Genomic DNA, 24,553 nt, shown 5'->3' with positions numbered 1-24,553 from the left:
TCTCCGGGAGCTGGATCAGAAGTAGAGCATCTGGGACTCACACCAGCACCCATGCGGGATGCTGGCGCTGCAGGTGGTGGTTAACGCACAAGCCACAGTGTTTACTGCTACGGTGGAGTCTTCAGAGTTCTTGCAAGGCTGGGCTGAGGAATCGTCAGGTTTTTGCTTGTCGAGGAAATACTTTATTTCTCCTTCACTTCCAAATAGCCTTGCTGGATAGAATATGCTTGGTTGGAAGTTTCTTTCAAGGCCTCGAATAAATCACCCAGCTGTCTTCTGGCCTGCAGGTTTCTGCTGTTAGTCTGATTGGTTTTCCTTCATCCGTAGCTTGTTTCTCTCTTACTGTCTTTAGCATTTTCTCCTTAACTTTTGACAACTTGACTGGAATCTGCCTTGAGGATTTTTTCTGATGGAGTCTGGCCGGGGTCCTTCGAGCTTCCAGTGTCTGGGTGTCCATATCTGTGCTAAGCCTTGGGAGATCTTCAACTGTTATTTCACTCAGTCGGTTCGCAATCCCTGTTTCCTTTGGGTATCCCCAGGATGTGAGTGTTTGCTCTCTCAGTGTACCCGCGGGCTGTGAAGGCTGTCTTCATTCTTCTTCATTCTTTTTTCCTCACTTTCTGCTGACTGGGTTATTTCTGGTGCCTCTGCTCCAGAGCAGAAATCCCCCCCCCCCCCCCCGGTCTAATTGCTTTTGAAGCTCTCACGTATATTTTTTATTTCATTGATTGAAGTCTTCAGCTCCAAAATGTGCTTGGTTCTTTGGGTGATTTCTGTCTGTGCGCTGATTGCCCGCTCACACCATCCATGGTTCTCCCCACTGTCCAGAATGTCTGCGCTCTCTTGCATCCCCTGCGTTTCCTTAAGATCCTTACGCTGAGTGCTTTTCCAGGAATTTCACAGGTTTCCTTGGGATCAGCCTCTATTTCTGGAGACGCATTGTGCTCTCCTGGAGCTGTCTCGCTTCCTTGCTTCTCCGTGTTTCCTGTGTCCCTTCCACACTGTCTCTGCATCTGGTGTGTGATTTCCTTTTTTTTTTTTTTTAATGGAATCGGCTTTGCTGGGAGACTTCTGTTCAGATGGAGTGTAGGGTGTCCCTGGATTGTTGACTCGGCTGTTTCCAGGTGAGCCTCTGAGTGACGTCTTCAGCAGCCATCAGTGACAGCAGCGTCTACAGGTCTGCAGCATTTTGTGGAGGTCCTGGTAGGGCTTTGAAGTGGACGTGAGCTTCCAAAGGTGTGTGTGTCTTTTCTTTTTTTTTAAAGATGTATTCATTTATTGATTTGAAAGGCAGAGAGAGAGAGAGAGAGAGAGAGAGAGAGAGAGGTCTTCCATCTGCTGGTTCACTACCCAGATTGCTGCAATGGCTGGAGCTGTGCCAATCTGAAGCCAGGAGCCAGGAGCTTCCTCCTGGTCTCCCATGCAGGTGCAGGGGCCCAAGGACTTGGGCCATTGTCCACTACTTTCCCAGGCCATAGCAGAGAGCTGGATCGGAAATGAGGCAGCTGGGACTCGAACCAGCACCCATATGGGATGCCGGCACTGCAGGCAGCGGCTTCACCTGTTATGGCACAGTGCTGGCCCCAGAGTTTGTGCCTTTAGTCTCCAGAGAGTTGAGTGTCAATCACTCTGTGGTTTTTGATGGCTATGGCCGTGTTTCTGGTGCTGTGGCACATAGAGGGGGCTGCCCCTTTGTGCTGTAGGCAGGTGTGAGTGATGCTGGGGCCTGTGGCACCAAAAGCCCAAGTCCCAGCCCTGGGAGACGCTAAGGGGGCCTTGGCCCGGGCCCACAGGCTGCATACAGGTGCTGCTGAGGGTTGTGCGCTGGCAGTTGTGGGTCCGGAGAGGAAAACGCAGGTGGGTTCTTCCCTGGGACTGCAAGCTGTGCGCTGAGGAACACGGTGCTGTGGTCACACTCCTGGAGCTGCAGGCTACAGGGGCGCCTTTACCTCCTCTCACAGGGGAATGTCGGTTGTTCCAGGGATTGGGACTGGCAGGGGCATGGGCAGGCCCTCTAGACTCCCCGGTGAGCGCGAGCTACCCCCGAGGCTACAGCACCAGCAGTGGCCGGGCCAGGGTTGCAGGGAGCAGAGGGAACTGCCCACAGCCCCTACAGGGCATGCGAGGGCAACCCTGGGCGTGTGCTCTGCTCCCAGCCCCTGTTGTAAGAGCTAAGGGGGCCAGCACCATGGCTCACTAGGCTAATCCTCCGCCTGCGGCGCCGGCACCCCAGGTTCTAGTCCCGGTTGGGGCACTGGATTCTGTCCCGGTTGCTCCTCTTCCAGTCCAGCTCTCTGCTGTGGCCCGGGAAGGCAGTGGAGGATGGCCCAAGTGCTTGGGCCCTGCACCCACACGGGAGACCAGGAGGAAGCACTTGGCTCCTGGCTTCAGATCGGCGCAGTGCGCAGGCAGTGGCAGCCATTTGGGGGGTGAACCAACGGAAGGAAGACCTTTCTCTCTGTCTCTCTCTCTCACTGTCCACTCTGCCTGTCCAAAAAGAAAAAAAAAAAAAGAGCTAAGGGAAAGGCTTCCTCAGAACTGGCCCCTGGGACTGTGAGTGAGCTGTTGCCGCTGGCCACGCGCCCCCAGAGCCACGGGGACTTCCCCAGACGGCACAGAGCAAGCACGTGCGGCTCCCGGGCGTGTGGCTCCCGGGCTTGCACCCAGAAGCCCGGCGCTGCCGGATCCGCGAGGGCTCGTTCTCTGCCCCGGGGCTTCTGGTGGCGAAGACGGTGGAGTCCGCAGCTTCTCAGCAGCGGCTTGGCTCTGGCACTTACTTCCCGGCTTCCTCTTTGGCGCAAAATGGTCGCTCAGACCCGCCAGCCCTCCAGACCTGATTCTAAGTCAGGACGACCGAGGAATTCTCCCAGAGATAGGGCCGCCCTCCTGCAGCAGTGACAGGGTCACCCCACTCTCTGCTCCTCTTCCTGGCCGGATGGTGTCCTGCGTCAGGGGCCTGGGGAAGGAATGGCGGTGTGTTGTGCTCCTCTCTCGCCACCAGCCTCCAGGGTCTCCTAAGTATGTATTTATTTGCAGGTAGAGAGGGGCCGGCACTGAGGCGTAGAAGGCAAAGCCTCTGCCTGTGGCGCCGGCATCCCATGTGAGTGCTGGTTCGAGTCTCGGCTGCTCCTCTTCTGATCCAACTCTGTTTATGGCCCAGGAAGGCAGTGGAGGATGGCCCAAGTGCTTGGGCCCCTGCACCCACATGGGAGGCCCAGAGCAGCACCTGGCTCCTGGCTTCAGATCCACCCAGCTCCGGCTGTTGTGGCTATTTGGAGAGAGAACTATGGTTGGAAGATCATTTTTGTAACTCTACCTCTCAAATAAAATCTATTAGCGAGAAAGAGAGAGAGAGAGAGAGAGAGAGAGAGATCTTCCAACTGCTGGTTCACTTCCCAAATGCCTGCAACAGCCAGGGCGGGGCCAGACCAAGCCTGGAGTCAGGAGCTCCATCTGGGTCTCTCAGAAGGGTGGCAGGGACCCAAGTACTCCGTCCTCACCTGCTGCCTCCCAGGAGGGTCGGTGTAGCTGGACCGGAAGCAGAGCCATGGAGACTTCTTTTGTTCCCTCCCCCACGCTGTCAAGCCCATTCAATGGCTGTTTTGTTTGAAATATTGTACATTTCGGCTCTAGAGTTTCCATCTGGACCTGACTTTAATTTTTTTTTTCAAAAAACATCATGGCAAATACACATGGAAAATTTACCGTCTTAGCCATTTCAAGGGTCCCGTGGAGTGACATTCACACCCTCACGGCGTCAGCGGCTGTCACTGCCGTCCCCCCACCCCCACCTGATGCCCGACGAACAGAGGGGCCACGCTCCGCTCTCTTCTCGTCTCTGTGACTGTGTCTCCCGAGGGAACATCTGGGCCGGGGGACTTCAAAAACCTGGTGCAAATGGGGCTGAAAGATGAGTCTGGTTTGCGGCAGAGCCTCTGAAGTCCACGCAGTGTTTCCACAGTGCGCTTTCCTGTGGTCGCTGTGCAGACGTCGCCCGCGGAGTCACGGCCATGTCTGTCCCGGCACGACCGGCCGGTCTCACCTGGTTAATCCAGGGCCATGCAAGCTGCAGCAGGTGCCAGGACTCCCGCCTCTTCGAGAGCTGAACCTGTGTCTCCGAGTGCCCACGGGGCACCACGTCTTATTGACCCATGCAGCCACCAAGGGCCCTCGGGTTACTTTTTGCCTTTTTGGTTACTGCAAATAGCTCTGCTATGAGCTCAGGTGTCACACTGATTTCTTTCTTCTTCTTCTTCTTCTTTTTTTTTTTTTTTTGATTGATTTATTTATTTTTTCGAAAGGCAGAGTTACAGAGGCAGAGAGAGAGGGAGAGAGAGAGAGAGAGAGAGAAAGAGAGGTCTTCCATCCGATGGTTCACTCCCCAGGCGGCCATAATGGCCGGCGCCAGGAGCTTCTTCTGGGTCTCCCACGTGGGTGCAGGGGCCCAAGGACTCGGGCCATCTTCCACTGCTTTCCCAGGCCATAGCAGGGAGCTGGATCGGAAGTGGAGCAGCCGGGACTCAAACCGGCAGCTTTACCCTCTATGCAACACTAATTTCTAAAATTTAGATTTCAAATGTTTATTGTTAATATAGAGAACCACACCTAACTCTTGTTTATTTCCTATATCCCTAACCTTACTAAGTCATCAATATTCTAGGCACCTCTTTGTAGACTACAGTGAGTTTTAGGTTCTTCTGCGGAGATCATCACGCCTCTGCCAGCAAACGCAGTTTGAGTTCCTCCTCTGCAGCCCCTTTCCGTCCGTTGCAGGCTTTCGTGCACTGGCTCGGGCTCCCAGCAGGACGCTGAATGGAAGTGGTGAGGGGCGGCCTTGCCTCGGCTCCGATCCCGGAAGCTCTGAGCCCTTCCCCGTTAAGCGTGATGTCGGCTCCGGCTGCTTTCTCGGGGCAGGGCGCACCCATCTGTTCAGAGTTTGTGAGAGTTCCTATCATAAGTGGATATGGAACGTTGCCAAGTGCTTTACCCTCATTTATTGAATAGATCATATGATTTTTCTTATTATTATGCTAATACAGTGAATGACATTACTCTGTTTTTAAATGTTGAGCCAGCCTTGCGTTCCTAGGATAAACTCCATCTGGCCATAATGTATTGGCTTTTTATATTTTGCTGGGTTTGTTTTATTACTATTTTGTGGGAGATTTTTCATACATATTCATGGAATATATCGATCTTTAGTTTCCTTTTGTCTTTGGTTTTGATACCAGGGTAATAATACTGGCTCCGTAAAGCAAGTGAGAAACCATTCAGTCTTCCATTTCCTGGGGAAGCGTCGACGTGATGTGTTGTGGTCAAATGCTTGGTAACATCTGCCTGGTGAAATCAGCTGGGTCTGGGGTTTGGTCTGTCGGAAGATTTTACACGAAGAATTCAATGTAGTCAGTACATCTAGGCATATTCAGATCATCATCTTTCTTTTTAGGGAATTCTGGTACTTTGTGTCTTTCAATGAATTGATCCATTTCATATAAGTTATTAGTTTATGGTCCCGGAGTTGTTCGTGGTATCACCTTATTATCCTTTTTTCTAAAATAAAGATTTATTTTATTTATTTGAAAGGCAGAGTTACAGACAGGCAGAGGCAGAGAGAGGTCTTCCATCCACTGGTTCCTTCCCCAGATGGCCACAATGGCTAGAGCTGTGCCAATCTGAAGCCAGGAGCCAGGAGCTTCCTCTAGGTCTCCCACGTGGGTGCAGGGGCCCAAGGTCTTAGGCCGTCTTCTACTGCTTTCCCAGGCCACAGCAGAGAGCGGGATCGGAAGTGGAGCAGCCGGGACTTGAACCAGCGCCCACGTGGGATGCCGGCACTGCGGGTGGAGGCTTTGCCCACTGGCCCCTTGTTAGCCTGTTGGTATCTAGCATCTATACTGCTCCCTTTTCTCTTTCAGTTTAGCCTGGGTATTGATTTTTGTTTCCAAGAACTAACTTTTGAGTGAATCTTATTTTTACTTTTCTGGTTCCAACTCTGTTAATTTCTGCCCTATATTATTTCTTTCCTACCGCTTCCTTTGGGATTAGTTTGCTCTTGTTGCTTAGGTTCTTAAGACAGAATCTTAGGGGCTGGTGTTGTGGCACAGCTGGTTAATCCACGGCCCGCAGCACCAGATCCCACTTGCGTCCTCCCTGCCGATGCACGGGAAAGCAGCAGACGGTGCGGCAGGTGCCGGGGCCCGGCCTGCACAGGGAGATGCAGAGGAAGCTCCTGGCTCCCGGTTTTGGCCTGCTCAGCCCTGGTCGTTTTGGCCATTTGGGAGTGGAGGCTCTCTCTCTCTCTCTCTCTCTCTCTCTCTCTCTTCTCTCTTTGTAACTCTGCCTTCAAGTAAATAAATAAACCTTTATAAAAAAAAAAAAAGATAGAATGTCAGGTTATTTGGTGCTTCCTCTTTGACCCATGAATTACTTAAACTGTTTAATTACCAAATATTTGTGGATTTTCCAGGTGAGTTGCTGTGGTTTCTAGCGTGTCACTGGTGGTCCCACGAATATTCGCTGTGTAATGTCCAGTTAGGTCAGGGCTGCTCATTTCTCTGCGGTCCAGGCTGTGATCTGTTTCCGGAATGTTCTGTCTGCACGGTTGCCCGGGTGACTGGAAACGCCGCCGCTCAGGTTTTCCTGTCTTTGCTGATTTGCTGCCCAGCGGGTTCCTCTGCATTCGTTAGGTTTTGGGGTCAGACGCCTGGGGATCTGAGGCCTGAGCTCTTTTCCCAGGGGCTCTCAGGACTTGGGCATTCGTGGAACTTGAATTTATCTCAGCTGCAACTGCTGTTGAAAGGAGCCCCCAAGGGGCGGCGCCTTGGCCTTGTGGGCTGAGCCTCCGCCTGCAGGGCCGGGATCCCATATGGGCGCTGGTTCAAGTCCCGGCTGCTCCACTTCCGATCCAGCTCTCTGCTATGGTCTGGGAAAGCAGCAGAAAATGGCCCAAGTCCTTGGCCCTGCACCCGCGTGGGAGACCCGGAAGAAGCTCCTGGCTCCTGGCTTCGGATTGGCCCAGCTCTGCCGTTGTGGTCATCTGGGGAGCGAACCAACAGCTAGAAGACCTCTCTCCCTCCCTCTCCCTCTGTCTGTAACTCTGCCTCTCAAGTAAATAAGGAAGGAAGGAAGCTAGCTCGCTCCTAGGAGAGGGGGAGACAGACATCCCGCAAACTGCGGCCTCGACCGCGGGGCTGCTCTAACGCCGTGGATGCCGTCCCCTGCTTGCTGCCTCAGTTTCTCTCAGCAGCTCCTGCTGCTCTGAGGTGGGCTCTCAAGCCCCTCTGCAGCCTGAGGACCCCTGCCCACCTCCCGGCTCATCTCACCCCCACATCTACAACTTCCTTCCCTCCGCGGTGGCCTCGCCCGCCCCAGGGCCTTTGCACGTTGTGGTCATCTCTGCCTGAGTTGATTTCTTCCATGCCCCACACTGGGTAACCCCCTACATCCTCACATCTTCAGCGCAGATCTCTTTTCCTCGAGGGACGCTTCCCCTCCCCAGGCTGGGCAGGGCAGGGCCTCCCCTTGCTCTGTGGCCTTCATGCTGTGGCCTATGGTTCACAGTGGATAACACAGCTTTTAGCGGCTCCCCAGCCGCCTGGGAATGCTGCGAGGGAGGGGCTGTCTGGTCTCAGCCTTGTCCCTCAGCGTCTGTGTGCCGTGCGAATGAACGGGTGAGTGAATGAGGGAAAACGGCCGCAGGGGTGAGGTGGGACCTGCAGCCATCTCTCGAGCAGCCCTCTCTGCCGACACCCCCTGTCTCGGTCCTCGCGTGGCCCTCTCTGCCGACACCCCTGTCTCGGGCTGTAGCTTGGGGAGGAAATGGCACCGCGCTGTGCCCGCCTGGCGGGACAGTTTGCACGGGAGCAGGTGGGAGCCGTGTCTGTCCTGTTTGGAGTGCTCAGGGCCCAGTGAGGTTTGCTTGGAGGAAGCAGGGCTGGGGGGGATGGGCAGAGGGGACCCCATTGAGAACGGCCCCAGCCCCAGCCAGCGCTAGCTTCCCGGCCACATCCCGCACCCTCCCGCCCCACCCCCCACCCCGTGACACCAGCTCAACTTGGCCTTGTGCCTCGAGGCAGGAGTCGGGGCTCGGGAGGGCAGGAAGGCAGCTTCCTTCCTGTCTCAAGTCCTGCCCACCAGCCATGTGGAGGGCCCATGGCTGCAGCAGCGTCCCCCAGGAGCGGAGCCCGGCCCCCGGCTGGGGTGGGGGCGGGTGGGCCGCGGGGCGCATGTGCGCAGAGGCTGGTGCATCCTCTTGTTGGCGGCTCACTTGAGGCACGGGCTCAGAGCAGAACGGGAACAGCTAATGTATGGACGGAGAGGAAGCCGAAGGCCGTGTGTGTCTTGCTGAATCTCAAACCAAAACAACCTTTTGTTAAGGAACAAACAAGTAAACAAAACGCTGGGCGCTATTCCCCGGGACACAGTCTGAGCGAGGCTCTGGGCAGAGCGGGCAGCAGCAAACCCAGTGGGCGCTTGGCGGGGCGTGGGGGGGCAGCCTTCGGACCACAGGTGCCACTCCCACCGCGGCTTTCAGGGAGCCCTCAGGAGGCAGCGGCTTGGGGGGGGGGGGGTGCTGAGCAAGGCAGGTGGGTGCTCAGGGGGTCTCAGGTCCTACTGGGGCCACTGGGGGGTGGAGGCAGTGTTCAACCTGCAGCCACGAGGCGGTGCCATTTCAAGGCCAGCCCGCGGGGGGTGAGTGGGGCTGGCCCAGCCCTGAGAACCACCGCCTCCTGTACTGGACTCCTCCAAGCATTCAGGCCAGGCTCACCCCTGCTCCTCAGAGCAGCCCTGGCGGACCCTGGTCCCTGCTCCCTCAGCCCGGAGATGTGGCAGCCCTGGCGACAGCCCAGCTCGGGGGCTGCTAACAAGGAGGCTGGTGCCAGACCCCCCCTTCCCTCCCACCTGCTCCCCAAGCCCCGGAGAGGCCTCAGCCCTAGTGTGGAGCAGGACTCTGTCCCCACGGCCCCTAGCCCTTCCCCAGGGACCCTTCCAGCTCGTAGCTGGTGTCCCCAGCAGGCAGTGGTGCAGCTCTGCTCCTGGTCTGGCCTTGATCTGCCTCCAGCCTGGGTGGGTTCTGGCGTTCCGGACAGGGCGGCTGTGGGCGGCCACTGGTGCCGTGGGTGGCTAGGTGCGTCCGGAAGTATTTCCTTAGTGCCTCCACTCCATGACCCAGCAGGTGTCGGGCTCTGCACCCCGTCTTCCTGGCCCATGAGCTGGGTGGGCTGGGGCCGGAGCCCTCTTGGCTCTCTGCCAAGCTCATCTTCCCATGCCCCCACCCCCAAGGGGACCAGAGAGTGCCCACCTGCCCCCATTGTGACTGCCACCGTGACCCTGTCGCCCTGTCACTGGGGTTGGGGATAGCAGCCATTGCATCCTAACGTGCTCTGGCCCTGGGGAAAGCGAGGCCTCTGGCTCACCCCCCGCTGACCCGACACTGGGCACACAGAGCCAGCCCTGAGCCTGCAGCTGCTCCCCAGTGGGGGCCCTGGCCCTGAGGCTCCTTCTGTGCCCTCACAAGGGAGACTCAGCCCATCCCTGCCTCCTGGACTCTGCATTCGCGAGAGTGCAGCCCCCGGTGGGGGAGGGGACAGTGCCAGCCCAGCTCAGCCCAGCTCAGTGGCCTCGGCCTCCTCTGGGGGCCTCAGAGGGCAGCTGGTAGGAATGGCCCCCTTTGCGAGGCCATTAAGCAAGCTAATGACCCATGTGGGCTGCTGCTCATCCAGCTGTGGCCACGCCTCCCCCATGCTTGGGAGCCCGTGCTGCGCCCTGCTCACCACCTTGTCATTGCGCTGAGCCACAGCCTTCTGGGATGGGGATGGTGGCCTGGGAGCCCGTTCTGCCTTTCCAGGCCCACCTGGGACATGCACACAGCAGGCAGTTAATACTTGCTGGGCATCAGGCCCAGAAAGTCTTGAATTCCAGGCTATGGAGGGACTGGCAGTCCAGGGTACTGGGGTGAGGCAGTTGGTCCGTGGGCTCGGGGCATAGCCAGGGATATGAGTCCTGCAGACCTCCGCCTCCTTCCTGGCCAGGCCACCACCCTGATCTCTCTCTCTCTGGGGCCAGACAGCCACTCGGGTGGAGCACAGAAGTGGGTGAGTGCAAGGGCTCTGTCACCCAAGCAGGGGGGAACCTGGCCCCCAGCTGCTGGGGGTGAGGAGGGGCCTCGCCTGCTCTACCTGGGGCCCAGGGCTCGGGGAAGGGCCAAGCTCCTGGGAAGCCAGAATGGTTCCCAAGCCCTCCCATCACTGCCTGGGACGGTGCCCGGGGCAGCTTCAGCTGTCCACACACCCTGGGTGAGCTCTTCCCTGCCGGCCACAGGGCTACAGGGGAGCCTCAGCCTGGAGTCTTTGCTCGCTGTCCCTAGAAATGGGCTGGGCCGGGAGGCCCCTCCATCCTCACCCCCAGGCCTCCTGGGGTTGACCAGCCAGATCTCAAAGGCGGACTCAGTCTGGGCCACAGACCCCAAGGTGGTGATCAGGGCCTGTTTCCAGGAGAGAGGCCCGCAGAAAGAACGAGAGGAGGCAGGGGTGTGGTGTGGCTGGATTTAATTGACCTGCGAGTGAGCTCCCAGGGGCCAGGGCGAGGCCCCCTGCAGCCAGACAGCTCCACCTCTCCAAGGAGCCAGAGCCGGGCCGCGGGCAGGACGGGGCACCTGCCAGGGCAGTGCCCCGGGGCGGCCTGGTGTGCGAAGCTGACAGGCAAGCGTGCACGGGACTCACACGGAAACAAGCCCCGGTGCCTCCCAGCCCCCCTCCACGGGCCCCACCAAACCCCCGAGCCGTCGTCGGAGATGCCCGGGCCCACCAGTTCCACCACCACCACGGTTACAAACCAAACCAACCAAAGCCCAGCTGCAGGGCGGCTCGTCTTCCCACGGCTTCAGATCGGTGAGCGCAGGGTGAGGGGCAGAGCCGGGCGCGAGGCCGGCCTCACACGAGCCTGCGCCTCTTGGAGTCTCTGCCCATGTCGTCCTCCTGTGCGTCCTCCTCACAAGCCCAGCGGGGACACTAGGTTGAGTAGGGGGTCCTCGGAGGCTCGGCCGAACAGAGCCAGCAGCAGCGCCACGCCGAAGCCTGTAGCGCGCTCACCCTGCGGGCACAAACCCGGTCTGCCAGGTGCCCCTCTGCATGGAAGGGGCCTCCCGGCAGCCCCGTCCCACCCCTGCACAGTCCTGGAGGGTGAGCCAGAGCCCCAGGCCTTCCCCATTGCTGCCTGTCACCTACGGGCCACACCTGGGGGCCAGGCACTGGGCACAGCCTGCAGTGTCCTGGTGGGGGAGGGGAGCATGAGACAAGAGTCCTGGACCTCCTGCTGAGGATGGGCTGTTTTAGGGGACCACAGCTGGCCGGGGTGTTTCTGCAGAGCAGAGAGGGTCTCTGCATGGTGGGGGGGGGGGGGGCGCGAGCAGCCCTGGCCAGCGGGGGGAGGGGACACTCACAGCGTGCACGGGCGCAGCAATGTCCAGGTGGACCCAGACCCCAGGCCAGTCAAAGCCGATGTGCGAAGCGATGAAGAGACCAGCGCAGGAACTGGGGCTGTTGTCTCGGTCCTGGGGAAGCCAGGAGGATGCACTGGGACCCCCGCTCCCCCGCAGGAGGCAGGGGCTCACCCCATGTGGACCCCACAGCCTGGCCACCCCGCCCCCCCACTGTGGGAGGCCCTGGCGCAGGGTGGGGCTGGGGCCGAGTGCGAAAGCTGGGACCATGGGCCAAGGACTGGGTGGGGGGGGGGTTGAGATACCAACAGGCCCCATGGGGTCCCTGGGTCACACCCAGGGGTGGGGAAGGGACACTGGCCCGAGGCGCCACAACCTACCGCCACCGAGTTCTTCATGTCGGCCACGGCCGAGGTGAACTCGCTGAAGTGCAGCTCGGGGCAGTAGACCAGCGGGTGCACCAGGTCCCCGCACTTCCTGCCGGCCTTCACGCAGGCGGCCTCCCACTCGGCACTGTTGGTGAGCACCCGCCGCGTGGTACTTGCCCGTGGCGATGCCCTGGGGGGGGAGCAGAAGGAAAGCAGAGCCGTGAGCCAGGCTTCCGGCTCTGTCCCGCGCCCGCACTGAGCTGCGCCAGCCTCCGCGTCCACCGGAGGCCACCGCGGCCCCGCCCCGCCTGGGGGTCGGGAGGAGAGCAGGCTCCCCGGCGGCACCCACCTGCGCCCCAGTCAGCGTGGCCATGTCCAGGATGATGTCAGCACCCAGGTCCTTGCAGGCGTAGGACACGCCGTCGGCCAGCACCAAGCGGCCCTCGGCGTCCGTGTTGTTGATTTCCACAGTCCTGAGGGGCGAGAGAGACCTCCGGCTCAGGGCCGCGACTCCCAGGCACCCTGGGAGCAAGGCCTCTCGGGCCAGGGCAGCCACACTTAGGGTCCCCATCTCAGTAGCTCCCCAACCCCAGGAGGCAGGGACGGCCCCGCACCCCACGGCAAGGCTGGCACTGGGGTCAGGAGCACAGGGCGTGCGGGTTCAGGGCTGGCCTGCTGCTCTCTGCATCTCCGCTTCCCCGGGGGCGGGGGGCTGAGGGGTGGCACAGGCCAGCACGGGGGCAGCCTTACTTTCCAGAGTACAGCAGGTGGATGTCATCCGGCCTGGTGGCCTCAGGCCCCACTGAGTTCTCGGCCAAGCAGAAGACGGCGTGGAGGTTGTCTTTGAAACCCTGGGGGGAGATGAGGACACAGGCTGCAGTTACAGGCTCGAGGTCCCCAAAGCCAGCAGGAGACAGGCAGGCAGACAGCGCCAAGGGCAGCTCAGCTCTGAGGTTACAAGCAGCCACCCCGCCCCGCCTGCTGCCCGCAGGCCTGCGTGCCCAGCGTCAGCAGACGTCGGCCCCTGCTGCCTGGACAAGCCCTCCTGCGGATCTGCCGGATGGCGCATGCTGGTCTCCCTCGTCGCTGACCCGGGCACCCGCTCTCCTCCCGCAGTGGACACGGCCCACTCCGGCCTTCCTTGTTTCCCTCTCCCAGCAAGACACAGTCCCTCTCGGGCGGCGGTCAGGGGGTCAGGGCTAAGCCGCACAAGGGCTAACGGGAGTCCCTCGGGCTCTGTAGCGGGGATCTTGCTCCTCCGGACCCTCGGAATAACTGTCTGTTGCAGCCCCAGAGTGGAGAGAGGGCCTGAGACCACTCACTGCCGCCATCCTCACCACAGCCCACCTGCTGGGGCGTCTCCTGGCCAGCCCGTCCTCCGGCGGCAATGCCGACCAGGGCGGGATGGACAAGTCACGGAGAGCAGGCCACGCGGCTCTTCCAAACCTGCTCGCCCACCATGATGCACTGCTTCCTTGCAGGACCACCCCGCCCGGGGGCCCGCAGCCAGGTCCCCTGGCACCCTTAACCTGCTCACCTGCCAGGGAAGTGGGGCCTGGCTGAGCCGGTGGGGCCCTGGAGGGAGGGGGCTGGAACCGGGAGCTGCCTACCCATGGCCCGGCCTGGGGTACCAAGCCACACAAGTGCCATGTCGAACACTGGGTGAGTCCCCTTCTGAGAGTCCCCAGCCGGCGAGGGGGCAAGAATGCGTGTACACACACACATGCACACGCACACGACAGTCACCCCCAGGGCTCGGGGAAGCCATGGCTCATGAGCCCCACAGAGTCTTGGGGCAATGCCAGGCAGGTGCGCTCCAAATGTGGTGCCATACCTCAAATCCCGCCCAGGTCACCTCCTCCCCTCCACCTCCAGTGAGGACCCGAACCCCCCCCCCCCCCCCAGCAGTCGGGTACACGGGGTAAACCAGGAAGCCACGCAGACAGAGCTCCTGATCCGTGGCAGGGACCACGCCCATCTGAACCACAAAGGATCTGCCACGACCTTTTTGTTTTCTAAGGTCAAGTGTGCCACCAGGGAGCCAGGCCTCACAGGCAGTGGCCGTGGGGGACGGTGGCCTCTGTTCAGTGACACAAAGAACTCTGCCTCTCAAAAGCTGGCCCGAGAGCGCTCCCCCGAGGCGGGAGACCCCGGCTTGGGACGGTCAGTGTGCCCTCTTCATTCTTTGAAAGGCCAAGCACAGAGGGACACCCGCCGAGCAGGCTCAGGAGGGCTCAGCTGGGGCCTGCAGGGAGAGGGGCGGGGAGAGCCCAGGGGAGGGGCCCCGGCGAGCACCGGCAGTGGCGGAGCCTCACGCACCTGCTTGATGGCGGCTCTGAAGGCCCCCAGGATGGCGGCGGCGCCCCCGCAGTCTCGCTTCATCCCCGGCATGGTGGTCTACAAGCAACATGGAGGGAACAAGAGGGCCGTGAGCCACGCAGACATGGAGCCCACCCACCACGGAACTCCCCGGGCCTGCCCAGACCCTACCTGCCAGCCACCTCCGCCTGGCCGCCTGCCCCGCTTGCCCCCTCCTGCCACTTCCCTGGGGCCCCCAGCCCCCCATCTCTCTCACCTTCTCCCTGGCTCCCGTCCACTGCAGACCACACACTCAGTCCGGCCCCTGCCACAGCCCCCTGCCCCCTCCCCCCGCCCAGCGCTCCTGTCTCCTCTAACCCTTGCCCTTGGAGCAGCAGCTCCTGGCTCCAGAATTCTCTGCCCTCCAGCCCACAGGCGTCCAGGGTGCAGGCCACGTGGTGAGGAGCACCTCCCCCAGGCTCCATTCCAGGCCTGGTCCCGCCTGTGGCACGGGCTTCCTGTCACTCTCTCCAAGTGCCGGGGTAGCCGCACCCCCGACACATCCGAAACAGGCCTGCGGCCCCCACCGCACACGGCCACCTCCTCCAGGTCCCCTGTCCTGCTGCGCCGCGGCCGCCGCCACCTCCCGAGAGCTCGGCTCTGCTTCCGTCTCTGTCGCCCCCACAGGCACCGGCCCCCTCCCTCAGGGTCCTTCTGCCTTCGCTGGCAACACCGACACGGAGTCTGCCTTCCCTGTGACGCGGCCAGGCTGCAAGCCCGCCAGCTGCCGGTCTCTGCCTCTTCTCCACCTGGCCCCGGCGCTCTCTGCTCGTGGCTACCCTGCACCACTGCCAAGGTCAATGTGGCCTCTCCCCGCCTCCACCCAGGGGATGCTCAGGGGCCACGCCACTGCCAGCTCCACCACCGAAGACCAGGCCTGAGGAGGGGCTGCCAGACGTGGGCACACCGAGGCCGCGGTCCACGCGGGTCAGTGCTACTCTCCGGCCAGCTCTTAGCTGCAATGAACAGCAGGCCCTCGGACCTCAGGGTCCGTCCGGGTCTGCAGCATGCCAAGGGATTTGGGAACCCTTACCATCTTACTTGAGGCTCAGCGGAAGTGTTTAGATCTAAACCGAGCTGTTTTTGTAATAGAGCCAAGGGGAAGTGTCCTCCTCGTGCCACAGAGGGGACACCGGGCCGCCTGGCCCCAGTGCCTCATCCCCACCGTGGCTGGAACAAACACGGGCAGCTGCAACTCGCCGATGGCCTGGGGTTTCAGCAACCCCAGCCGCCATTCCTAATTCTCACGGGACTTCTGGTGTTTGTCTTTTCTGTGGAGCGGACGCTCGGTGCCAACAGTGCACAGGCTGTGGTGTGTAGCCGCGCGGGCGCCTCGGCACCAGGTGCTCCAGGTTCATCTCCACACTCACCAGGAAAGTAAGGCAAGGTCAAGTTCACTCGAGAATGTCCTTGGGAGGCGGTATGGTTAGGTATGGTTCGGTTCGGTTCGGTTCTAACCATCCCAGCCCTGAGCACACCACGCTCAAGGCACCACTTGCGCCTGGAGAACCATGGACAGAGCCACGGCGGTCCTGAGACTTGGCATGCAGGCATTTTTCCAGAACGGGAACAAAGTGATCCTGCCACGTCCAGAAAACACCTGGGCTTACGACATCACCAACGGTGACACGCGAGCGTTCAGGCAAATTCCAGAATTCTGGAAAACTCGGATCCAGCGGCTGCACGGCTTTCTCACAACCAACCACGCGGCTGATGAGGGGCACGGTGACGCCGATACCAGCGATTCTTTGTATGAGGAAACATGTCCCACGTGGAGGTTCCGCGAGCCAACACTTGGCACGCAATGACAGGAAACCACGCGTTCGAAGCCCAGGGTAGGCCGGCGGATCCCACCGTCCCGGGGCACGCCAATTCACGGACAGGGCTTCAACCAACACTTCAGAAACCATGGTGCACTGAGCTTTGGTGTAAAGTAAAGTGCCCGTAGCTCAAGGAGAACAGAGCCCGCCGCTCCACCAGCCAGACCCTGGCTGCCTCCAGACAGAGTGGGGGTCCAGCGGGAAGGTGGGGTCGCTGAAAGTGACGGTAAACAGACTGAAACTCCGTTTGCAGAGGTCTCCGAGCAGTATCAGTGACAAATCATCCCTCCCGCAAAACCTGCTGCGGGCCGGGGTAGAAACCACCGCTGTGGTCCAGCCGTGCTCCATCACACGACGCGGGGGCCTCGCGGACACCCATCGCCACTGCTCACCCTCGCAGCGCGGCTCTCCCACGTGGACCTCAATCCCAGCTGCATAGCCACAGGGCTAGGAGAGCCCTGTGGCAGGCGGAACGGTCGGAGGCTGGGAGGTCGCGCGTCCCCGAGGTCAAACAGTGGACTCCACCCGCAACCTTGAATGCAGTGAGCAGGAGCAAGCGTGGGGCCCGAGTCCCTGCCGCCTGTCAGTCTGCGGCCCCTGGGCGTGCGAGAGGCATCAGAACAGATCCCGGGGGGTTGAGCACGTGGTCAGACTGCACCTTCTGGTCTTTTGGGGGTTCTCGGGAGCCTCCGTTGCACGCTCCCATGGCAACCACTTGTCCTGAGTACCTGGGTGTCTACTGCTTCAGGTGACAGAGTGTGGCTCAAACTTGTTAAAGCGTGGTGTCTCGGATCGACTGCGAGTGCAGACGGGGTGACAAACGTGGCTTCTCTCTCGGGCGTACACATTGAACATGCGAGCAGCTTAGACTCCAGCACGGGAACATGAGGGCCACTCCCACTTCCACGGGAAACCCAGCTTCGGCAAAACTTTTTTCTATTAAAAAATGCATTCATGCTATTTCAAGGGTTAGTCCATTACTCTCTGCTTTATTGGTACTGCAACTGTTATTTTTTCTTTTTAATCTTTTCACTGGCGTGATACACACGGAGTTTAGTAAGACAGTGTTGATGTTTTTTTCCTTAAACCTTAATTTTTTCACCGGGTTCACTTCCTGTTCAGTCCTGAGAATCGCTGTGCTGCTTAGAGGAGGAGGGACTCAAGGAAGGGTCGTCTCCCGGGAATTAAGCCCGTGATGCACGCATGAGCGCTGGGGTGCCCAGCTCGCCGCACACCCTCCGCCAGACACGGGCTCCAGGTTGTCCGGAGGGAGCTGCATGAGGCGGTGCACTGGCCCAGGGGGGACTGGTGGTGCCAATCTTGTGCATCTACACAAAGGTAGAAACCCGGTGCTGTAGGAGAGCTCTTCCCGGCCTCAACGCCGAGAGTTCACTCGTGCTCTCACACGTGACGGGCTGCGTGCCGCCTGCATGACGGGCCGTGTGCATGCATTCCCGGCCTGTTCTGGATAAGCCTGGCTTCGCCCTCTTATCGAAGTGTCCTCTCCTTCTAGACTCTCGTCTTCCGGGTCTCCTGGGACACATGCTTCTGCTGCTTCTTCCCAGACTTCCCCGGGGCCCTGAGCATCCGGCCCAGGCTGTGCACGGCGGCCCTGCCCTAGGGTGCAAGGAGCGAGCCCATGGACGCCGTGTGGGGAGCAGGCTGGACACAAAAGGCACCAGCAACGCCCTGCGACCAGCTTCCTTCTGGGACATTCCGTGCTTCCAAGAAGTTGCTGGTTTTCGGGGTGGGGGTGTCTTGGGAAGACCCCGTCAGCACTCTCTCCTTGGACGCCCAGGGGGACTCCCAAGGACAGCACCCCGAGTCCTGAGTCTTGCCCTCTGGGCTTTTCTCAGGCCCCAACGGGGTGCTTGGCTCCTGCACTCCTGATTACAAGGGGCCCACAAAACCCAGTTGCCCTGCACAGGGCGTTTCCTACTTGGATGAGGAACTGGCTGTGCTGGCTTCCCCTGGACCCTGCTGTCGCCCGCGATGGGACCGGGGCCGGCCCACCCCCCACCCCCCAGACCCCCGCCTCACCTTTCCTTTGATGCTAAGGCCTCCGGTGTCATACACGATGCCCTTGCCCACCCACGCGATGGTCTGTGTGGCTCCGTCGGGGGTGTGGCTGAGGACGGCCAAGGCCGGGGGATGGACGGCAGCTTTGCCGACGCCATAGATGCCTGCAAGAAGCACAGGGCAGCTCGGTGAGGGGCGGGCGGGGCTGTGTGGAATCCTGGACGGTCCTGGAAACACCGGGTTCTCACATGGGCTGGTATTTCTCTAGGAGAGCTGCCAGCCGGCCTCCCTGACCCCCGCCCCGCTCAGGCTGGCAGGGGTCTGGGCACCCGGGACTGCATGTGGAGCCTGTGCAAAGTATCGTCAGGCAGGAAAACTGAGAGCGAGAGCGAGAGCAAGAGCGAGCGAGAGACAGAGCGAGAGAGAGCGAGAGAGAGACCGAGAGAGAGCAACAGCGAGAGAGAGAGAGAGAGAGAGAGAGAGAGAGTGACAGCGAGAGAGAGAGCGAGAGAGAGCGAGAGCGATGCCCCCACTGCGTCACCTCCGGAGGAGCAGACTGCAGGATGAGAGGATTCTCGGGTGATGCTCCAAGGCCGCCCCGGCCCACGCGGACCCCCCCCCCCCCCCCCGGAGCCCTCCCTGCATTTGCGGCTGCACCACGGGGCCGAGCTCCCTCCCGCCTTCCCAGCGGCCCCGCCTCTCTAGCTCAGGTGGCATCTTCTCAAGGAAGCCCTGGCCTGCCTGTGGGGTCCCCCAGCCACGGGTGGGAGCATGTGGCTGCCCACCAACTCCTCCTCAGCCCACAACACCCACTGCCAATGGCACCTGTTCCGTGAGACTTTCCCCCTCCCAGGCCTGCAGTGGGCACAGCCAGGGGGCTCCTCTCAGGGCATGCAGGGTTGGGCATCTCAGCTCCAACCAAAGGACACAGCGTCCAGCATCCAATCCTGAGACTGGGTTCCAAGAAATAGGCAGGTGCTTCCCTCCCGTGTGCCCGCTTTCTCACTCTCGTGCCCCGGGGCAGCCAGCGGCCCTGGGGAGAGTTACTGCCGCATCCATCACACGGCACACTGCCAGCCAGCCCTGCTGGAAGCAGGCCCCGGGCCCAGGGCCGCCAGCCGACCCCACCCACGGAGCTGCCCCTCCACCCCTCTCTCCTGGGGAAATCTGTTTTGCAACCATGGATCACGCTGAGCGGGGCGGGCTGGCCCTCGGGTTCCCAGGCCAGGGGATGTGCATCTGGGGCACTGGGGTGGGGGTGGGGGCTGTAAGAACACTCTGGGTGGTGAGGCCATCTGTGCTGAGGCCCTGACGTGGACAGGGACGTGTGTGTTCGAGGACCAGAGAGGCCCTGCGATCTGGCCAGGGAGGCTGCAGACAGGGGAAGGACTTGGATCTAGCGGCTTCCAGAATCCACATCCGAACCTGGACGGCTGCCCCCCTCCCCAGAGAGCTCTGCTTCCCAGGCTCTGGCCTGGGGCTGGACATGGGCTACGTCTTCCCAGGTCACAGTAGGATGGAATCCGGGACAGTCAACCGGTGCCACCCAAGTGCCCACTCCCCAAGCCAAGACCCGCAGGGACGCGCAGCCCCCTCCTACCTCCAAAGCCCCTCGTCTTGAGCTCCTCGTCCCGGATGACGGTGGGGGCGATCCCCAGTTCCTTCCCAACCTTGTTGATCTCCTGGACGAGTTCGTGGAAAAAACAAGACGAGCACAGGTGAGGGTGGCTTTGGTCAAGGCGAGGCCTGGCTGCCTGCACGGCGGGAGGAGCCCATCCTGGAAGGCGGCCACCGCTGGACTCTCCTGGAAACCCAGGAAGGCGGGCTCCCCCTGCAAGGCCCCCGCGTCCACAGCTCAGGCTGCAGCCCTGCGGGGGCCTGGAGGCCTGGGTGGACAGCGGCGCTCCCCGGGAAGCAGCCGGGCTCCTCTTCACCTGGGGGCCCAGCTCACCCACCCCATTCTGTCCCTGCCCAGTGCTGGGGGCCACCCACCTCGAGGAAGGTGTCTGTGTTCATCTCACTGCAGGGCGTGTCCACGATGCGGGCCGCCAGCCGCACACCCTCCGTGGCGCTGGCTAAGCACTAGGAGAAAGCGAAAGGCCGTCGCGAGGGCCCTGGGGCTGGGTGGAGTGTGTCCCCTTCCTGTCTGCCTGGAGGCATCAGGGCACCGGCTGGCTCTGGGAGCCCGGGGGACTGCTGACGGGGCGGCGGGGGCAGTGGGAAGGAAAGCAAGGCCCACGCCGCCTGCCCCTCCCCGTGGCCGTGACCCAGCACGCTGGGCTCGCACAGCCTCGGCCAGTGCACCTCTGGATGCATGGGCACCCTCGGCCAGGGCCCTAAACTCATGGACTGAGGCCCAGTTTCCGGTCCGAGCCTCCTGTCCTGCTCCTCGCCCCATCTCCGTGAAACTCCAGGGCACAGAGCTCTGGGCACAGGCAAGGCAGCCCCCGTGCCCTCCGACCGGGGAGCCAACCGTCCCCCCAGGTTCTGCTTGCTTTTGCAGACCCGCCCCAGCACCGGGAAGGGGGAGGGGCCGAGAACAGGAAGGACCCTGGGCCTCGCGGGGCTTCAGACCCGGCAAGCTCACAGGGCACAGGCGTGCAGACAGGCTGCGCATGTGTCGAATCGGGCTGCTCCCCGGGTGCCCGGGAAGGGCCCTGCCCCTGGGCCCCAGCGTCCACGGCCAGGCTCAGAAGTGGCGAGTTCTGCCTGCCACAGCAGGATACTGAGAGCAAAGCCCACAACGTCTGGCCCTCCCCCGCCCACCTGAGGCATGTCACGTCAGGGTTGACGCCGCCCCCCAGCCAATGAGAGTCTGCCTGCACCTGCCCAGGTTCTTCAGCCCCCAAGGCTGAGACTTGAGGGTCCCGGCCCCCCGTCAGCGGGTGCTCATCCTGTCTGGGACTGGTCCCAAGGGCAGTGGGCATCACCTCCAAGACCCCAGGCAGAAGCAAGGGGTGAGAGGGCAAAGGACGAGGGCTGTTTCCTCCTCCTAACTCCCGTCCATCCGTTCCGAACATGTTCATGGAGCGAACTGCGTGCCAGGCACCGGGCCAGACCCAGAGAGCTCGTGATGGCCAAGGGCCTACGGCCAGCAGAGGTCGTACACACGGCTTCAGGAAGGGGGCCCAAGCTAGGGTTTGCTGGCTGGGTGCTGGGGGCAGAGGGGGTGCGGCCTTAAGAGAGGCAAAGCAGTAAGACACAAAGTGAGGACCAGGCACCCTGGGGGGGCGACAGAAGGGAAGAACAAGGGGCAGGGGCTACGTGGGCGGAGGGCAAGGTGGGCGTGGCCGTGGTACAGGCTGCCCCTGCGGGCAGAGGAGCCCTGGGTCAGGCCCACAGGGGAACCTCAGGGTGGGGGCTGCTCATGTCAAAGTGCACCACAGGGCAGGGCGGTCGTCACCATGGAAACACGACTGACTGGGCTTGTCACTGGCCAGGTGCTCAACCACACAGGCCCAACAGCCCAGAGTCTCAAAGACAGAGCCAGGCTCCCGGGGAACCTCCACACGGAGCTGCCCAGGCCACCCTGGGGCTCCCTGAGCAGGTGCAGCCCGGGCCGGGGTCTGCGCGGCCAGACACCCACTTGCAGCGTGGACACCTCCACCGGCCCGTTGTCCTGTCCCACCAGGAAAAACTCCACCACGACCGTCTTCTTCTCCGCGCGCCGAGATGCCCCCGAGCGGCGAGTGAACAGCGGGAAGACGCGGGCCAGGGCGCAGGCCGAGGCGAACACGTCGGACTGCTCGCAGACCATCTGCACAGGGAGAGACGGGGGCTGAGGGGCCGCAGGGGCGTGGGGGGCGTGGGGAGGCCAGGCCAGCCCCTTGGGTCTCCCTGGAGCCACAGAGAGGCAGAGAGCACCACCGACAGATGTCAACCGGGCTGGCTGGGGCACCATTGCCACCAGGGTGAGGTGGGGGCAGCCAGCGGGCCCCTGGCTTGCTTCCATGTGTGCAGGGCAGAGGGGATGGTGTGGAGGTGTGTGCCCATCTCTGGGTCCCCCCGGGGTGCGGGGCCCAGTGTGCTGGGCCGGGGCTGGGCACGGTTGCTGCCGGCGGCACTCACCAGGATGCACCGATGGGCGCCGGGCGGCAGGCAGCTGCGCACCAGCCGGGTGATGAAGTGGGCGGCCGAGGGGCTGTTGTGCCTGCTCACCCTGGAGGGCAGGGCGGCCACCGTGGCATAGTTCAGGTACAGGGGACAGCTGTCCGTGGGGTTGGGGTTGAGGCTGCCCAGGGCGGCCTGCCACAGCTGGAGGGGCCGGAGGGAGAGAGCACAGGCGTCAAGCTTGGCGGGCACGGACCGAAGGGCCCTCCCCGAGGGCGTCCCTGCAGGCCCCGTGCGCCCGCGTGCGGGGAGGAGGCCGTCGGGGCTCACTGGCCGGTGCGGCCGCCTTTGGTTCACACACTCGGCCCCGACTGCACGGGGCTGGGCCGCCTTCCCCCGGGGCCTCCGCCGCCAGGCAGGTGGGCAGCGGCCCAGGCGTTTCTGGGAGCCAGGGCTCCGCGGCGGGCGCGGGGGCCCCGGGCAGGCCGGGCCCGGGCGGCGCGGGCGGCGCGGCGGGGCCTGCGCGCCCCCGGCCTGGGCCTCCGCGGCCGGCGCATGGCGGCGCGGCCCGCTCACCTCCTCGGTGACCCGGGGCTGCAGCTTCCCGCGGATGTGGCTCCAGGGCACGCGGTGCAGGTGGTGCAGCTGCCCGAGCAGCAGCAGGGGCCGGCTCTGCGGGTCCGCGTCCCCGGCGCTCGCCTGGAACTGCAGCCCCACGTTCGCCATCTTCCCGCCGCCCGGCCGGCCCGCCCGGCCCGCCGCTCGCCCCGCCGCCCGCCGGGCCCGGGCTCGGCGCCGCCCCGGCCCGCCCGGCGCCCGCGGGCCCCGCCTCCCCCGCCGCTGCGGGCCGCGAGGGGGCGCCGGCCGGGCCGGCCCGAGGCCAGAGGCCCTTCCGGGATGGGCCCGCGCGCTGGCCGGGGCCCCAGGCCCGGGGAGGCCGGCTCGGGTGGCGCTGCGCTTCCCTGCCGGGGCTGGGGCCGGCGGCCGGTCCGCAGGGGCCTCGGGGTGGAGGGGCCTGGGCCTGGGGGGGCGGGGGGGGGCAGAGGCGCTGCCTTGGGGTTGGGGAGGGCCCCTGTCCACGGAGGGTCACCGCCCCACGGCCCCCAGTCCCATTTAGGGAGAGGGAGTGCGGGAGCCCCAGAGCCCCCACGGGGAGGAAGGGGTCTGGGGGAGGGGGTGGAGGAAGGAGGTGACCCCCACCCCCGCCCGGTCCTCACTCCTGATGGGGCTCCCATAGAGGGCCCCCGCACTGCTTCAAAACACCAACCTTACCCCATGCTGCCGGCACCTGATTGTCCAAGGCCCAGCCAGCCCCGGCCGGTTCTATATGTCACTTGTGTGGCTTTGAGCAGGATCTGCACCAACAACTTCAGGGCACTGGGCGGCCCAGCCAGGACCCTGCCGTGGCCCTGGGCACCCTCAGCCCACCTGCTCGCTGCCCCCGGCCAGCTCTGCCGGCTGCCCCAGCACCCGAAGGCAGGGCCTGCAGCCGCCTGTTCTCCCTCCCCACCGCCCGCACCCTCCGGGAGCCGCAAAACAGCTGTTGAATGAGCGGAGGGAACTTCCGACATAAAAGTCCGTGCTAATTGGCTCTATTTGCTTCGAAAGATTTTTGCCGCTGAATGTTGTCACACATTCGTGAAGGGTACTGAGAGCGCCTGTGCAGAGCCGTCGCTTCTCCCTGTGTGCAGACACGAGGCAGAGGGTGGAGGGGCGGCATCCTTGATAAGGACCAGGCATGGCATGGTCCCCCGGGGGAGAGTGCCCCGCAGAGCATCGGCCGGGTCCCCGAAGCCAGTGTGGTTAGCGCAGGGGGCTGGGGGGACAGAGACAGATGGGCAGCGGCACACTAGCCGTGGGGGAGCCGCGTCCTGCAGTGTTGTGTGCGTGGGGAGTTGGAAGGTGTCGGCGGCGAGGTCGCTTGGAGACTTTTTCCTTCTTGAATTCCTGCGCCTTGAAGAAGAGGCTAATGAACCCCAAAGGTGCGGGGAGGGTGGCCAGGGGTTCGGGGCACCCAGCAGGGCAGGAGCACGTGCCAGTGGGAAGCCAACCTCTGTGAGTCTGGGCTTCATCCACCCCGGCACCGAAGAAGTCCAAGGTCAACACGCCCAGAGGAGCTGTTCCAGCGCACGGTGACGGGACAGATGGTAACCCGCGCCAGACCGCGTCTGTGAAGGTCTCCATCCAGGGCTTGGCATGTATGTCGCTGTGCAGGAGACATTCACCTCTAGTTCACTTTCTTTACAAACGAACGTTTAAAATAAATGACAGGTTCTTCGATGAAACCCAAGACGACTCGAGGAAGGGGTGAGGAGTTTCTGGGGGACACGGGACGAGCGAGGACGTTTCGGGGTGCAGCTGACCGTCTGGGACACGTCTGGAGCCTTGTCAGGTCAGACAGCATTCGCAGTTAAATGTGCACCTACTCCAGCTTGGACTCCGCTGGGACCCCCAGGTCCCGGACCCCATTCTACCTGACGCGCGCATAAGGCCCCGTGCTCCCT

General features: G+C 62.4%; 1 protein-coding gene across 1 annotated transcript; it reads right to left on the bottom strand.

Annotated features, from left to right (window-relative positions):
- Positions 1–10,533: 10,533 nt before the first annotated feature.
- On the bottom strand, positions 10,534–22,808 carry NPEPL1 (aminopeptidase like 1). The gene is given in 14 exon segments (XM_062204413.1): positions 10,534–10,991; positions 10,993–11,088; positions 11,438–11,548; positions 11,815–11,961; positions 11,963–11,992; positions 12,152–12,275; positions 12,553–12,653; positions 14,122–14,199; positions 18,021–18,163; positions 19,600–19,681; positions 19,992–20,081; positions 21,586–21,756; positions 22,068–22,253; positions 22,626–22,808. Coding segments are annotated over 14 exon segments (1,572 nt in total). The 5' UTR covers positions 22,776–22,808; the 3' UTR covers positions 10,534–10,928.
- Between the last annotated feature and the right edge of the window lie 1,745 nt (positions 22,809–24,553).

The sequence above is a fragment of the Lepus europaeus genome, chromosome 10 (assembly GCF_033115175.1).
Source record: "Lepus europaeus isolate LE1 chromosome 10, mLepTim1.pri, whole genome shotgun sequence".
Lineage (NCBI taxonomy): Eukaryota > Metazoa > Chordata > Mammalia > Lagomorpha > Leporidae > Lepus > Lepus europaeus.
This window is presented reverse-complemented; position numbering and strand designations above follow the sequence as displayed.